The 14,507-nt window shown below is 39.0% G+C and overlaps 1 protein-coding gene across 1 annotated transcript in view; it reads right to left on the reverse strand.

Annotated features, from left to right (window-relative positions):
• Nucleotides 1–827: 827 nt before the first annotated feature.
• Nucleotides 828–14,507, reverse strand: part of DAP (death associated protein) — a 54,393-nt gene continuing 40,713 nt past the window's right edge. Inside the window, exons 3-4 of the mRNA XM_066186170.1 lie at nucleotides 5,478–5,520; nucleotides 828–3,626 (exon numbers count right to left, since the gene is read on the reverse strand). Coding sequence (XP_066042267.1) covers nucleotides 3,507–3,626; nucleotides 5,478–5,520 — 163 coding nt within the window. The 3' untranslated portion in view covers nucleotides 828–3,506. The remainder of the gene's footprint in view (nucleotides 3,627–5,477; nucleotides 5,521–14,507) is intronic.

Consider the following 14,507-nt stretch of genomic DNA (forward strand, 5'->3'; position numbering starts at 1 on the left):
AGGAAAACTTTACCAAAATGGTTGTCAAGCTTTAGAACAGGCTGCCCAGAGAAGGGTTAAATCACCACCCCTGGAGGTATTTAAAAGATGTATGGATGCAGCTCTTACAGCCATGGTTTAGTGGTGGACTTGGCAGTGCTGGGTTAATGCTTGGACTTGATGACTTTAAGCGTCTTTTCCAACCAAAACAATTCTATGATTATGTGAGTGCAGAGTCTAAGGATGTAACGCTGCAATAGTCCCAGGACAGTAGCTTATGTTCTGTTTCACAAATGTTTGCTGTATTATTTACACACTACACATATACTAAACATGGCCCAAAGCATCAGAAAGGCCCCAGAAACACTGCGGCAATTCCTCCACATTCTTTAGCAAATCACTTATGTTACATCATGCCTTATATAATGTTAACTGCAGCTTTATGAAAAGCTTGCCACCTCTTCTGATCACAATACTTTTCTTTCTGAAAGACTAGAACTTGCAAAGCAATGGAAAATGTTACATTTAACTTCCTTTATCATTCTGGTTTATTAGGTTGGATTTATTTGGGTTAAATGCTCTAGCTTCACAGGGGTTGAGCGAGCATCTTCAATTTCATAGTGCAAAACAGCAACTCCCATTCTAGCTGATAGCATCTACTTTTTATTTTACATGAGACTGGACTATTCAAAACAGCCCATCCACTGTGTCATAAAACTTCATAATAAATTTCACTATCTATAAAATGTTGATTAGTCATGCAGCAGTCCGTAATAAAATCCCATAAATCCCACAAAGCTGCACCCTGCTGATTTACATTGCACTTACAGAGACAAAAGAGCCCAATATACAACTTCATGCTTTATTGTTGCATTATTGCCACATTGACAATTACAGAAAATTTCTTTTGTAGTTATTTCAAGGTAACATCTGAACATCTCCTGTGCTTATATGCTATTGCAACATATTTTAAAAGTATCAATAACCATCAGTAAAAAATCCAGTTCACCAGTTATGATTGTTTTGGACAAGGTAATGCCTTGGGGTAAGGACATCAATGTTATAAACATGGATACCTCCCACCCATATATAATATGCTTTCATACAGAGACATTTTGTCATAATGTACGAATTTCTGCACTCTAAAAGCCACTAAAGGTATCTTAAGAGCCATACTTCATTGTACAAAGTTACATATCTATCTAAGTAATCAAAGACAAAAATCAGGTATTGTCTATATATGCTGTATATATTGCATTAACAACCAGGAGCAGTAGTTTGCAATTCGAAAGCATCCATGCTCCTAACTTTTACTGTCAGAATGGAGATGTGGTGTGTCTGTCAAAACCATTTCTACCTATTACAAGACACGGAGCAGAGGCACCCAGCCCCACCTCACCATGTGCCTCCACGCTGAGGTTTAGTTTTCCACTGCAGCCAGACGAGCCAAGAGCGATCCAGCTCATCCTGAGAGACCCTTCCCTTTGGTCAATGATGCTGCACCTGAACTCTGCTGACTGTCCTGACTGTACCACCACTGACTACAGCGGGCTCTAGACACTGCTTCAGATGCAGGCGCAGCAGGAGGCAGAGCTGGATCCCACCCAGCTCCCCCTCAGGCCAGCAGGTGCCAGAAGTGACTGCGATGACCTGCTCCATTGCTGACACAGCACACGGACGGCTACTGCTGCACCATCACCCGCCTCCTGCCCTGAGTCTGCAAACATTCCTGCCAGCAAATCACCTCCTGCAGAGATTCCAAGTGGCTCCAACAATGCTACCCTTTTGAATGAGCTGCCCAGGTGTGAATCACTAGCACACTCATAAGCAGCTACAAACAAGGCCTCTGCTGCTCCAACATCAGAAACAGAAAGCAGATTTGAAAAGCTATGCATATTCTAATATGGAATAATTCTTACCAACAACACTTGTTCCTTAAGGCAAGTATGGTTTCTAATCAAATTGAAAATAAGGACTGCATATATAGATTGTATATCCTTCCTTGGGTTTAGGATAAATATGTCCAAGCATGTAATTTGCAAAACATCATTTCCATTTCAAGCCGATGAAGAGATGGAAATGTCAGGTCCCTCGCACCCACACGAAGTGAGTTATACTTGTGAAATGGGCCGTATTTCCCATTATTCTGTTGCTGTTGTTTTAAATCACCTACTCAGGAAATAATTATTAAATCTGCAGAATTCTTTAAAAATAATAAATCTTAAACTTTCCTCACTGTTTTTTAACAATAAATGAAATGGTAAAGCCCCAAGTGACCCTAAAATTTCACTGATTTGCCAGGTGAATGGCTGCAGCATTAGCTCCCACTTTTTGACATCATTAGAAACTTTATAAACCTGGAGGGTACCAAAAGCCGTATTGTATTTGCAGTCAGTTAAAAACAGAAGGACACTTTAAAATAGGTAGAATGTAAAATTTTTTTTTCCTGGTTTTTACAGAGATGAGTTGTGGAAGGAAAATGGCAGAGCTAAGTGATTTTGAACTGAGAAATCAAATGATTTAATTATGTGGTAAAAATAAAACAACTGCTCTATTTGGAAATAACTTTCTTTTCACTCCCTCATATCATTACCATCCTTCAGAATAAGAAGACTAGGAAAAATAAGATGTGCAAAAGAGGTTGGATCATAAACATATTTACTAATCATATCCCTTAATTTCAAAAGATGATCTCAAATTCTAAATTAAATAAACAGATTTTTCACCAACTTATTTTAAGTTCAATATGGAGGGTCATGAACTACTTCAGCCTGTTACTGGAATGTGAAATCATCACCTCAAAAATACAGCCCTCAGTGAGACCCATGAGATTACAAATGAGTTGTCTACAGCAGCAGTGTTCTTGTAATTCTGATTTCTCTCTCCTCTCCATACCCACAGACCACCAAAGGGAAAAATCTCAGCAAGACTGTGCAAGTGCAAAGGGGTGGAAAGAAGATTCAGTGGATCTCTGCCCACTTGAGAATATATGGGGGCCCTTCCATCATCTCCTTGGTTGAATCCAGAGGACACTAAGGCGTAACTCTGCAGGATACTGAAGGTTGCAAGGGCTCTACATAATAAAGACAACTGCTGACTTCTGTTTCAACACACCCAACAAACTCCCTCCAGACAGTAAAGGTACCAGTACAAAAGGGCTGTTCTTTCTTACTGGCTTAACATAAAAACTACATTAATTATCTGCTATTGTGAGTACACAACTAAAAGTAACAATTTTTAAGCTCATTAATCATATTATTCATACTAAAGTTTTTATCTTGACAATAAGAAAATCTTATAAAAAAGCACCCCTGATCAGCAAATACTCGATACAGAATTTTCCATCTGGGATAACAACTGAACAGTATCTTCATTCTTATTAACCCTTGAGAATTAAAGTGAAAGAAACAGCGTATTATTTTAGATGTCAATTTTACAGATTTGACAGTGTGAATCCTAAAGGGTTTTTGTCTTCTCTTGAAAACTCATTCACTGAGAGCAGTTTGGCAGAGATCCTGACGGGGAGCTCATTTGCGAGGCTGGTGGATGTGCTGTTTGACATGCTGGGGGTGAGGAAGCTTTTCCACAGAAGGATGTGGTTTCTGATGAGCCACCTGAGCCGCAGCTGGAGGGAAGTCCTTATCACCCTGTTGGAAGAACACAGCAGGGAAAGTTTAAGAAACCTTAAAAGTTTCCAGTTTAAATTGATGTAAGGTCTAAAAAATGTAAAAATCAGATGGAAAACAGTGTTGCATGTTACTTTGTATTCCCCCTGTACACATTCTGTGTTTTTATTCTTTTTGCCAACTTCAAAATTTTTCTTATGCAAGCTTCACTTCTTCTAGTTACACACACTATCCAATAATAAAGTATCTTAATGTGACACTAGGGGGAAAAAACCCAAATATACCTATCTTCAAATGTGTTTGGTTTTCAAAAAGCCACTAGAAAGAACAAACTATTTTAGAAGTAATAAGTTAAGGCAGTATGAAAAATACCTGCACGAAAAGCCTGCTGTAGGAATCAGAATTGTAGAATGTCCTAGGTCGGAAGGAACCTTAAAGATCATCCAGTTCCAACTCAATGCCATGGGCAGAGATGTCTTCCACTAGACCAGGTCACTCAGGACTCCATCCAATCTGGGCAACCTGTTCCAGTGCCTCACCAGCTCCACAGTAAAGAATCTTTCTTAACATCTGATCTAAACCTACTCTTTCAGTCTGAATCCACTCCCCCTAGTCCTGGCATTCCATGCTTTTGTAATGAGACTCTCTCTGTCTTTACTGTAGGTTCCCTTCAGGCAATGGAGGGCCGCAGTTAAGTCACCCCAAAGCCTTCTCTTTTCCAGGCTAAACAATGCCAGTTCTTTAGAAGAAAGCAGGATCTAAAATTACTTATGACTCAGATATTAGGGATGGCTGGCTTTTAAGTTTAACCTGCTCTTTTAACCAGGACTGCTAGTGTTAGCTCTCAGTCTCATTTCACGTGTAACCCATATGTCACCTATTTACCATTGCCATTTCTAGGGTCAGTCACAGGACGCTTTCAAAAAGCAACAGCAAACAAATCCTACCCATGCTCAGTGACAGGGGGACAATAGCACCACAACTTCCCTCTTCAGAAAGTGGAACAAACCTATAACATGCCAGAAACTCTGAGCATTCCACCAGTTCACAGGGTAACAATCTTACACTGTTTGGGTTTTGTCTTAATTGCTACGTTAACTTTTATATTTTTATTTTTTTCTCTACTCCAACTTGCTTCCAATTTTCAAAGATCTGTTCTCCTCAGACTCAACATTTTCTACCTTCTCTCCCCTGATGCTGCCAATTTCCCATTCCTTATGGGCTAAGAAAAATGGCATCAGCTCACTCTTTCCACCTATGGGATCTGGCACAACTACAGATCTTACAGCAAACCACACTATAAACCCCAGTGATGTAAACTAACCGCACATAAAGCCATGATAAAAACCCTGCCACAATGTACAAATTACTGATCGCATGATTAACGGGTAGTTAATACTAAGGATTTACAGGTCCTGCCTGCTCTTAAAGTCTAGGGAATAACACCCTGAATCCCAAGTACCTCAAGGCACACATGGCAGCTGAAACACACTATCTTCAGGCATGTATCCTTATAGGCAGGAGGATTGCTCATCATCACAGACCAAGTTACAGCAGCAGCTTAATATGCAGCCGCTTCCAAAAGAAATGAATACGGTAATATCTAGCTTAGATATAAAAAGATGATTCAATAAACTTAAAGTGCTAAAATTCAAAGAAAAATGGTGGAAATAATTTCAATGAATAATTTCAATTTCACACAAACCCAGAAAGAAAGCTCAAAGGGCCTTACACGAATATAGAAAACACAAAGACTATTCTCACAAAAGAGAAAGGGGTATGAAAAAGATTAATTTTGCCCTGATTGGCAATAATTCTGAAAAGCTTACAGTACTTTTGCTATGATTGAGAGAAATTTACTGATAATCTTACCCTAGCAATGACACCGGAGATGAACACCGCTGGCTTAGGTGGGCTGAAAAAAATAAGAGGGATTATTTGCACCAGTTATTTAGAAGGTAAAAATGAAAAGGAAATCACACATACAATGTGAAAAAAAAAAAAAGGCAGCATTTTTGGAAACTCATTAATGTTTCAAATAAACAAGACAAATTTCCTCTTCAAATGATTATTGCCTTAGTAGTACTGCAGCCAAAACCAGACCTGTAGGTTTTAGTTGCTATTACTTCACACTGATTGTGACAGCAGTAAGAGGCTAGTTCAACAATACTGCTTCTTAAAACTGAGTCTTTGTTTGCATTGGTTTCTTAATCCTCAAATTTTATACATAAACTGCCAGCAGTACTTTAGGCTTAGTGTATTTGTATTGCACAATGAAAACTGTAGCTGGACTAAAGTCACTGCTGTGTTAGAGAATGAAATAAATTTCAAGTTTATATTTGTCAATCGAATTAATGAGGATTCTGAATCTCAGGAAGAGCAACACTCTGTACTTTAAATGATAGATTTTCAAGCAGGTAGTCTACTCTATTACAAGAAAAAGAAACATGTCTGTAATCAAACAAATACTAAAAAACACAAAGCAAACTTTTTCCTGGTTTCTCATTTGCAGACCCTCCATCCACACCAACAGAACAGACTCTCCACAGCCAGAGCTCTCTGAAGCTTGGTCAGCTTGAGCCATCATGGATGGGTCACTGATCTCCTGAAGTGACCACCTCTACCTGGAGGTCACAGCACAGCCACATCCAGCTGCCTGCCCTGCTGGCACTGCCAGTGTCTGGATTACAGACAGTCAGCAATCTCAGTGCCCCTGTGGCAAGCAAAACCACACATCTGCATGGAGTCTGCAGAAGGATGAGACCTGGAGCTCCAGCAAATCTCCACAACAGAGGTAATTCTCCTGTAAGAAAACCATGTAACCTGAGGCACTGCAAAGGGAAGCGGAGTGCGGAGGTGAAGGTGTCCCTTCCCCTGAGAACATCTGTAACTGAGGACTCAGAGCAGGTGGTTCATTAACCTGGACCACAAGAAGGGTTCTACCCTGAGATGTTACAGCTCACGAGGTTGGAACAACACAAAGCACACACAAATCAAATTACTTATTAGAGGAATGATAGTGATTACTATGATGCACTTTACAACTACACAGCTTGTAAAATTTATTAACATGATGATGTGTGAAGTTAAGATAACAAGCAGCATAGTATTAGACTTGATATAATGAACTCATCAATATTTCCTGAGCCCTGTTTAAGTCCCAGTATTGCTACTGAGTCTCTGAATACCCTGGTTATTTAAAAAGGCTCAGCATCCCTCCTAGAAATTTTTCAAAAGTCAGAATGAGAAACACAAGGTTAGAAAAAAAGGAGAAAGGAAGAGAGTTCTGCTCTAAAATACTTCCATGGAAGAGCAACAGTGGTATTTCCCGCAATGAGAAATATCATTTTGATAGCTATATTAGACATTTCCAATCCAATTTTCTGTCAGTAAAAACTAATAACAAGCAAAGATCAATAGCAAAACACTTCCATTTCATTCTAATTGTACTGAGCCAATTAGTATGTTACAGTCTGCGTGAGACTTACTGGATGCTGAGTAACAAACTCAAAGACATAACTCTGACTGAGAAAATACAGATGTACTGCAGTGGCTCAAGGTAGGATTCACACACACCACGACATTATAAAGGAAATGAACAGTAAATGGGGAAAAAAAAAAAAGTATTGCCATTTATTCTTCAACTATACATGGAATCTGGCTTTAGTCACACTCAGAGAAACTCTTTTTTGTTTGACATTGTATTATTAACAATACTGGATAGTGAAAAAGTCAAATCAGATGGATTTTTTAAAATATTCCTAACATGACCTTTCAATGTTCATTATGCTTGGATGATGCATGAAATTCAAATCAACATTTCCCCAGCAGAGCCTGTATTTGCTGAATGTGCCATGAGCTGTTCACCAGCTACCACACTGTATTACCTGCTGTGTGGTTCATAATTCTTGTTTTAAAAACAAGTGCAATGCTTCATGGCTTTGGCCAAAAGTTAAAACCAGAAGGAATCTCTTGCATAATGGTCATTTCAAACACATTTTTTACCACTGCAAATTACAAAATCTTCTCAGGAACCCCAGTCTCCCGTTGAAATGTCATGCTATCAATATTTGGAGGACCCAAACTTGCAAGTGTTAAGTCTCCCAAATACATGATAGAGCTGGACAGAGTTAGAATTTTTGGCAGATTTCTGTACTTATTTTAATTTAATTGTATGTTCTTTTGTCTCAGGAATTAGGCTGAAGATCCTGTAAAGATCATTTTCACTTTCAGGTAAGCTAAAATCCAGTCTGAGGTTTATGCTTCAGGTAGTACTTCAGAAGCAGCTAGCACATCTTTATAAAGAAGACAAAAGTCAGCAGTACTATTTTCCTAGTAAAAACTCTGTTTTTCAGACACAAAGCATTTATCTTGAACACTATCATGACATAACATATTCAGCCTCGTTTCTATGCAATAGGTTCTATGACTGTCTTTAGTTACACTGCCTTGGAAACAGGACAGATTCGGGCTCTCCCACAGGTGTGTGGTAGGCACCAAAACACCTCCCTCAGGGTTCACGTGGCACATTCTAGGACAGTGCTGACACACAGGGAACAACCTAACAGGAAATTAGAGCTGCAAAAGGTATCTACTCCCAGATGCAGCTGCAACAGTTTTCTCCTTGATTTTCCCCCTTGTTTGCTATCCCCACAGATTTTTGACTGGACTCTTCCTGCTTTATACTAGATTTTCAGCTTTGTAAACGAAAGAACTAATAGGAATGCTGAGCCAGCTTCCAGTGCAAGTGCCTCTACCCTCCATCCACAAATATCTTGCAGAAACCCTGGCATTTGTTTCTGGCTGCCCCAAGTTTCCATGATCAGCTGCAGGTGCACACAGTAATGAGGCTTCACCTCTCTATTAAACTGTTAAACAGGCAAAATGCTTTGCTCCTACAGAAGACACAGCCTAATAGGAAGCTCATTTCCATATATTAATTATCCTGTAGCAGGGAAAAAGACAGAAAGCTGGCCAAAAATCAGAATGATTGAGTGTGTCGGTATTTATGTCCTATGTCAACCTACTGGCTTTCCTTACATTTTTATCAGATTACACTGTTCCAGAAAAAAATCTTAAAAAAATTAATATTAGTCATTATCTTTGATGATCTATAGAACCAGAACCAGGCCAGAGCATATATAATTACGCATCTGTACTAATGAAGAATTCAACAGATCAAAGAAAGGCCTGGATAATCAGTCACTGATTCATGCTTTAATTTCATTGCTAATGAGAGAAATCTTTCCACAGATGAACTTTGTCATAATAAATTCAATCTCTACTGCCAGACTCCCAAACCATGGGCTTTTGTGGACCCAGATTAGCTGCCAGGACCATAACTCTGTAATTGCACTCTCAGACATCTACTGGGATTGCAGTGTTGAAACACCACTCGTTATCTTTCCCAAGAACCTCCTGAAAATAGAAACAAAAATGGAGAACAGGCACAGGCTATCATTGCTACATCTGTAAAACACTTTTAAGTGCTTTAAATTTTATTGGTGTTTTATGCAAAGCACAACCAACACTTCCAGTATTTTGTAAGCTGTGATGGTTGTTCTGAGGATATACTTAATCTGATGAAAATTGGTTTAACAGATGTTGTTTTGAAGATGCAGCATCCCTTTGTCTAGGCATCAGTAAACAAGAAAGGAAAAAAAAATTATTTTCTGTCAAAAACTATTTAGTGTATATATGTATATATATATATATGTGTGTGTGTGTGTGTGTGTGTGTGTGTGTGTGTGTGCTTTACAGATATATAATGCATACATTTATTTAAAGTTAATTAATAGCCACAGCTGATACTGTGTAAGGAACACAGTTTTGTATTTGCCAAGACTGGTTAGTGTTTGTGTCAATACTTGCAGAGCAAATCCTTATTTTGTTATAACATATGGAGAAAAAGAACACATCTGTTAAGATCTAAGCACTCAGAGAACTTATCCTGATTTTACATGTGCAATGCTGCACCTGTTTAACATCAGATTCTCTACTGGATTCATTTATCCTGATTGTCTATTATTTCATAACACTTAGCTTGAATAAGATCTTTATCTGACATGGAAGGTAAATCACAAAGAAGATGAAATAACTCAAAGAGATCATTAACTAGATGAAACAAAGGATTAATAATACTAAAATCTTATGCCTTCACCTTAGAGGGACTGGCTGAACTGAAGTATGACAGACATCCTGTAAAGACAAACACGGTGACACAGGAGTTACTGTGAAATCTACTAGAGGCCACAGAACACACATAGGGCAGATGAGTATTTATCTAACTCCATTAAAAGAGAGAAACTGACTAAACCAGTTTTCTATTTTAACAGGGAAATTCACAGTTAACCGTATCTCTATCTATAAAGGCAGCGAACGTGTGCACATACATGCAGAACCTGCGCACACAGAGATTACACAAATTCACAGCTGTCACATTTATACACACAGAGATTATACAAATTCACAGGTCTTGCATGTACACACACAGAAATTACACAAATTCACTGTTCTCACATGTATATAGGCAGAGATTACACAAGTTCCCAGCTCTTTCAGAGTGGTTCCAAATGCGGAACAAAGCAGAGCACATGGCCGTGGTGGGGACGAACACTTGCAGCCACTCTGGTGTTCGGAGCACCCAAATTGCCCACGGTATCCTTTACCTGACGGGATGGATTGGATCTAATGCTGGCTTCCAGCAGCAGTTTGAACAACAGATCCAATCTGCAGGAAGGACTGTGAGCACTGCTTACAGTGCAGTCCAAACCAAAGGGCTCCATTCAGAGTTCACAAAACCAGGAAACACCCCCATGCATAAGCATCATTACTATCCACACAAACATAAAAGCTCCTAAAATGGGAAATGGGTCTCACTGCAGCCAGACAGTGCAGAAGGTGAGTGCCTCATCTACACTGGTGATCAGAAAAATCAAAGTAACATACCAAGACAAAGAAAGAACCAGAAAAAGCAATAGTAAAAATAGTACCTCACAGTATACCTCAATCAAAATATGGTACTCAGGCCAGGAACACCGTAAGTGAAGAACTAGAGCAAAAAGTATAGAAGGAAAAAATAGCTGAGAGAGCACAAAGAATCCACATAAGGAGAGAGCTAAGAACTATTAGCATATAAGTATACAGAGGAGTAAGTAATAGTGCTCTTATTTACCTTCTTTACGGTATAAATTGAAAGTGACAATTACAGAAGACTACATTTAAAATTATTCTTAGCAGATACCTTTAAAATAGAATTAAATGTAGAACCTCCTGAAAATAAGGTATCAATCTCAAAATTTGCACTATGCCAACATTTGAAACAGGTTAGCCTACTTTAAAGAGGACAAAACTACATGGATGCAAAGTTTTTGATAGACTGGACAATTTTTTTTTTGTCAGAATATGTTAGATGAAAGTTAAATCGTTAAAACTGTGTTAAACTAATCCTCTAGTTGGAATGATTCATATTTATGATTAAAGAATGGGAATGATTCATATTTACCTTTTAATAATTCATGGGAATTAATGGTATGTCTTATCACTGGTGATCACCTTTTGCTCTTTTAAGTAACCCTGGCAAACAGACACATGGAATCTATAAAGACAAGCTTTTTTAAGACCTTGGAACCACGAAGTACTTCAACAGTTTTACCTTTCCAAGAATAACGCTGGAGTTTGTAACTTGGTGTTTCCCTGTTTCAATCAAATCATCCAGTGGCACATTATACAACTCATAGTTGGCTTACAGCTCTGGAAAGCAAAGGAAGAATTTCCGTGACAGGCATGGAGGAAGAAGAAATTTCTGCAAACCAGAGAGATTACAACACAGAACCTGGAGCTGCACCCAACTTCCTGACTCTTCAGGCAAAGGCAGCACGCAGACAGCATACCCCTGCCCCTCCAGCACTCCATAAGAACAGGGACTTGAAAAGTGAGCAGAACCTTCCACTGATCAGCTTACCCTTTATTTCCCTGCTCATTTCCAAATGAACACCATTCACTTTCCTCACAATTAGCTTAGGCAGGCCAAATGAAAACCATATATGAAATAACTATGATCTGCAGTTACTCATTGATCCCCCCAACTGCTCCCTAATGAGACCAAGTTTTGTAGCTTTTTATTTTTTCCTGGCATGACATTCACTCCATGAACAGAAGGTTCCCCAAGTATTCTGAGCAAAATTTCCTTTCCAGTCAACAAAACTTCATACCTTAATCCTGCCCTTTTTATCTCTGCAATTGAAAGTATTGTTCCCAGTTGTTCAAATCATCGAGCTTAATCTTCAAGGTTGTTTGGGAATTTGTATTTTCTGGTTATGAAACATGAATGTTAACCAGTCTTAGTTTCCACCTAATGCTTCTCTAAAGATGTCCAGATATGTCATTACAGGGGGGCTTATTTGAATTTACAGAGTTGCCTTTGATTTTGGCATTGTCTGCAAAAATAAACTCCAAGATGATTAAAATCACACTTCTTAGCAACAGAATAAAACTAACAAGCACCCTGCTCATCAGCTTGCTTGAAATAATTTCCCGTTGGTTATAATACATTTAGATTATTAATTTTCTGGACAGAAAAGTAATAATTAGTCTGACTGACTACCAGAGGGAAATGTTTTAACTGATTGCATGGGGACATACAGTATCTGATATTCTATAAAAATTTACTGTGTTGAGATCATTTATATGACAGAGCTTGCAGAACTTTAAGATCATCCACAGGATGGCACTGTTGAACCTCAGTCTCCTGCAGACGAAGTAGGGAACAACCTCAAAAACATCCAGGTGCTGCAGCAAATACTAAAACAAGTAAAAAGTAGTACTTCCCCTTGATGACAAATCTTGACAAAACACAGTACATACACAAATACACACAAAATTCTTACACATACCTACAGACACTACTTTGGGATACAATTTTCTTGTCCACGTGCCCCGATACACCCCCAAGAGAATGCAATGCCCTATCAGAAAATTTTAATTACTATTTGTTTTGCTATTCACATACAAGCAAATTGGGTGTCCTGATCTTTTAATGAGGTGGTAAATGACTGGCCATTACATTTAATAGAAACTGATTGGCATTCATTATTCTTACATTCACTATTAAGGCATTGCAGCATATGGCCTGATTAATCTCACCAGCCTCTCATTCATCTTCGGTTTTAGTTCATGTATAACCCATAAAATGAAATTATTTAAGAAAGAGATCCACCATCTCTTATCTACATTGTTGTACATGATATTGCTATCAGAGAATAAATTTCCCTTTCATGCTGCCTTCTGATCACAAAATGAAGATTTAAGTATTTCACCTTTTCCATAGACTCAGAGGATTTAGAAAGAGTGCAATTTTCCAGCTGCTAGTTGATTTATAAAGGTTCCACCCTGTTATTGCAGTATCTCCATTAGCTCTTAGTGAACACCAATGACCAACTTTTCACATACAGCGACTGCAGCATCAGCCCACTTAGTAATCTGTAACTACTTAACTGTGGAAAAAAGAGAGGTATGAAAACTGACACAAAGTAGTGCTTAAATGGTGATGCAACTCAAAGGAAACTCTAAAGTAAGGAATGAAACAGGGCAGACTTTAAGCATTTGCAAAATTACCAGAGACTGCAGTTCAAAAGGGAGAGAAGACCAAATCTTCCATGTGTCAGGTGCTGAAGTGCATCCCCGTGCATGTTCCCATGACAGCAATGCACTTCCATGCCGAAAATATCATGGCCATGGGCCTGCACTGCAGTGTCTTGGCTACAGGGACATAGGAGCCAGTTGTGGCACTGTTGTACTCCTCTACCTCTCAGCGGATGAAAGATGGGAGTGCAACTGGAAGAACAGCTTGATGCTGTACTAGGAATACAGGATGTCAGTGCAGTGAGAAAACACAAGAAGGTAGAAGCTGAGAAGGTGAAAGTCTTATAATTTCTGCCCAGGCGAAGCTGTGTTTGTCTCAGAGCCACACAGCAGTGGCCTAAGATTTCCCAACCTTTCCTGTAAAGAGTTCATGACCTGAATCTTGCTTTCCAATGTTTGATGGTATTAATCATTCAGTAGATGTCCACCTTTCACTCTCCTACTGCTTTGAGCAATTGCAGTATCATTTGGTATTATCCCCAAAACCACTGCAGACATGAAGTCAAACATGCAGGGGTCTGCACACACATAAATACTACATCACCTTCCACAACCATGCAGCTGCTGTGAGGAACCTTCTCAACCCAATTTTACACTGTGCATTCTGAATGGTTTCCATTCTACAGTCACACCCTACTGTTACGTGAAGCTCTCCAAAGCAAACATCTCTGCCCATAGCACAAGAGGAAGTTCTTGACCATTTATACAGGCCACTCCTGGGGAAGCTCTGAACATGATAAAGGATGCTGTTGGAAGGTCATGAAGATATTCCGGTAGTATCAGATCCCAGCTGAAGATTTTATAAGCTGACCGTTCTTGGCCAAAAATTTGCTTCAGTTTAAACCCTGCCAGTTATCGACAGATTTTTCCCTATTCTCCAGCGGCAAGTGGAGCCATAAATCATGTCATCCAGACATAGAAAACATTCTTTAAGTATGCAATTTTATATTCAGAGCTCACACAGGAGCAACAGAAGATGGAATTAAGAAATGTTTTTAACTTAACAGCTTACTTTTAATAGCAAGAAACCCCCTAGTCCCTAATACACTTAGCACAGATAGGCTTTTACTGCGACACAAGGAACAAGGTCTTCTCAAAGGGATTCAGACACGGGTGCATCTTTGTTTAAATGAACTTCGTGAAGTGTAATTTCTCCACAGAGAAGCTGACCTCCATTGACCTGAGAGGAAGCAACCACTCGATTCATCTACTATCATTACTATGCCTGCGCTGAGAGGTGGCAGTCAGAAAGGAAGCATC

Source organism: Chamaea fasciata, unplaced genomic scaffold (assembly GCF_029207755.1).
Source record: "Chamaea fasciata isolate MVZ Bird 193981 ecotype frontalis unplaced genomic scaffold, bChaFas1.0.hap1 SCAF_1, whole genome shotgun sequence".
Taxonomy (NCBI): domain Eukaryota; kingdom Metazoa; phylum Chordata; class Aves; order Passeriformes; family Sylviidae; genus Chamaea; species Chamaea fasciata.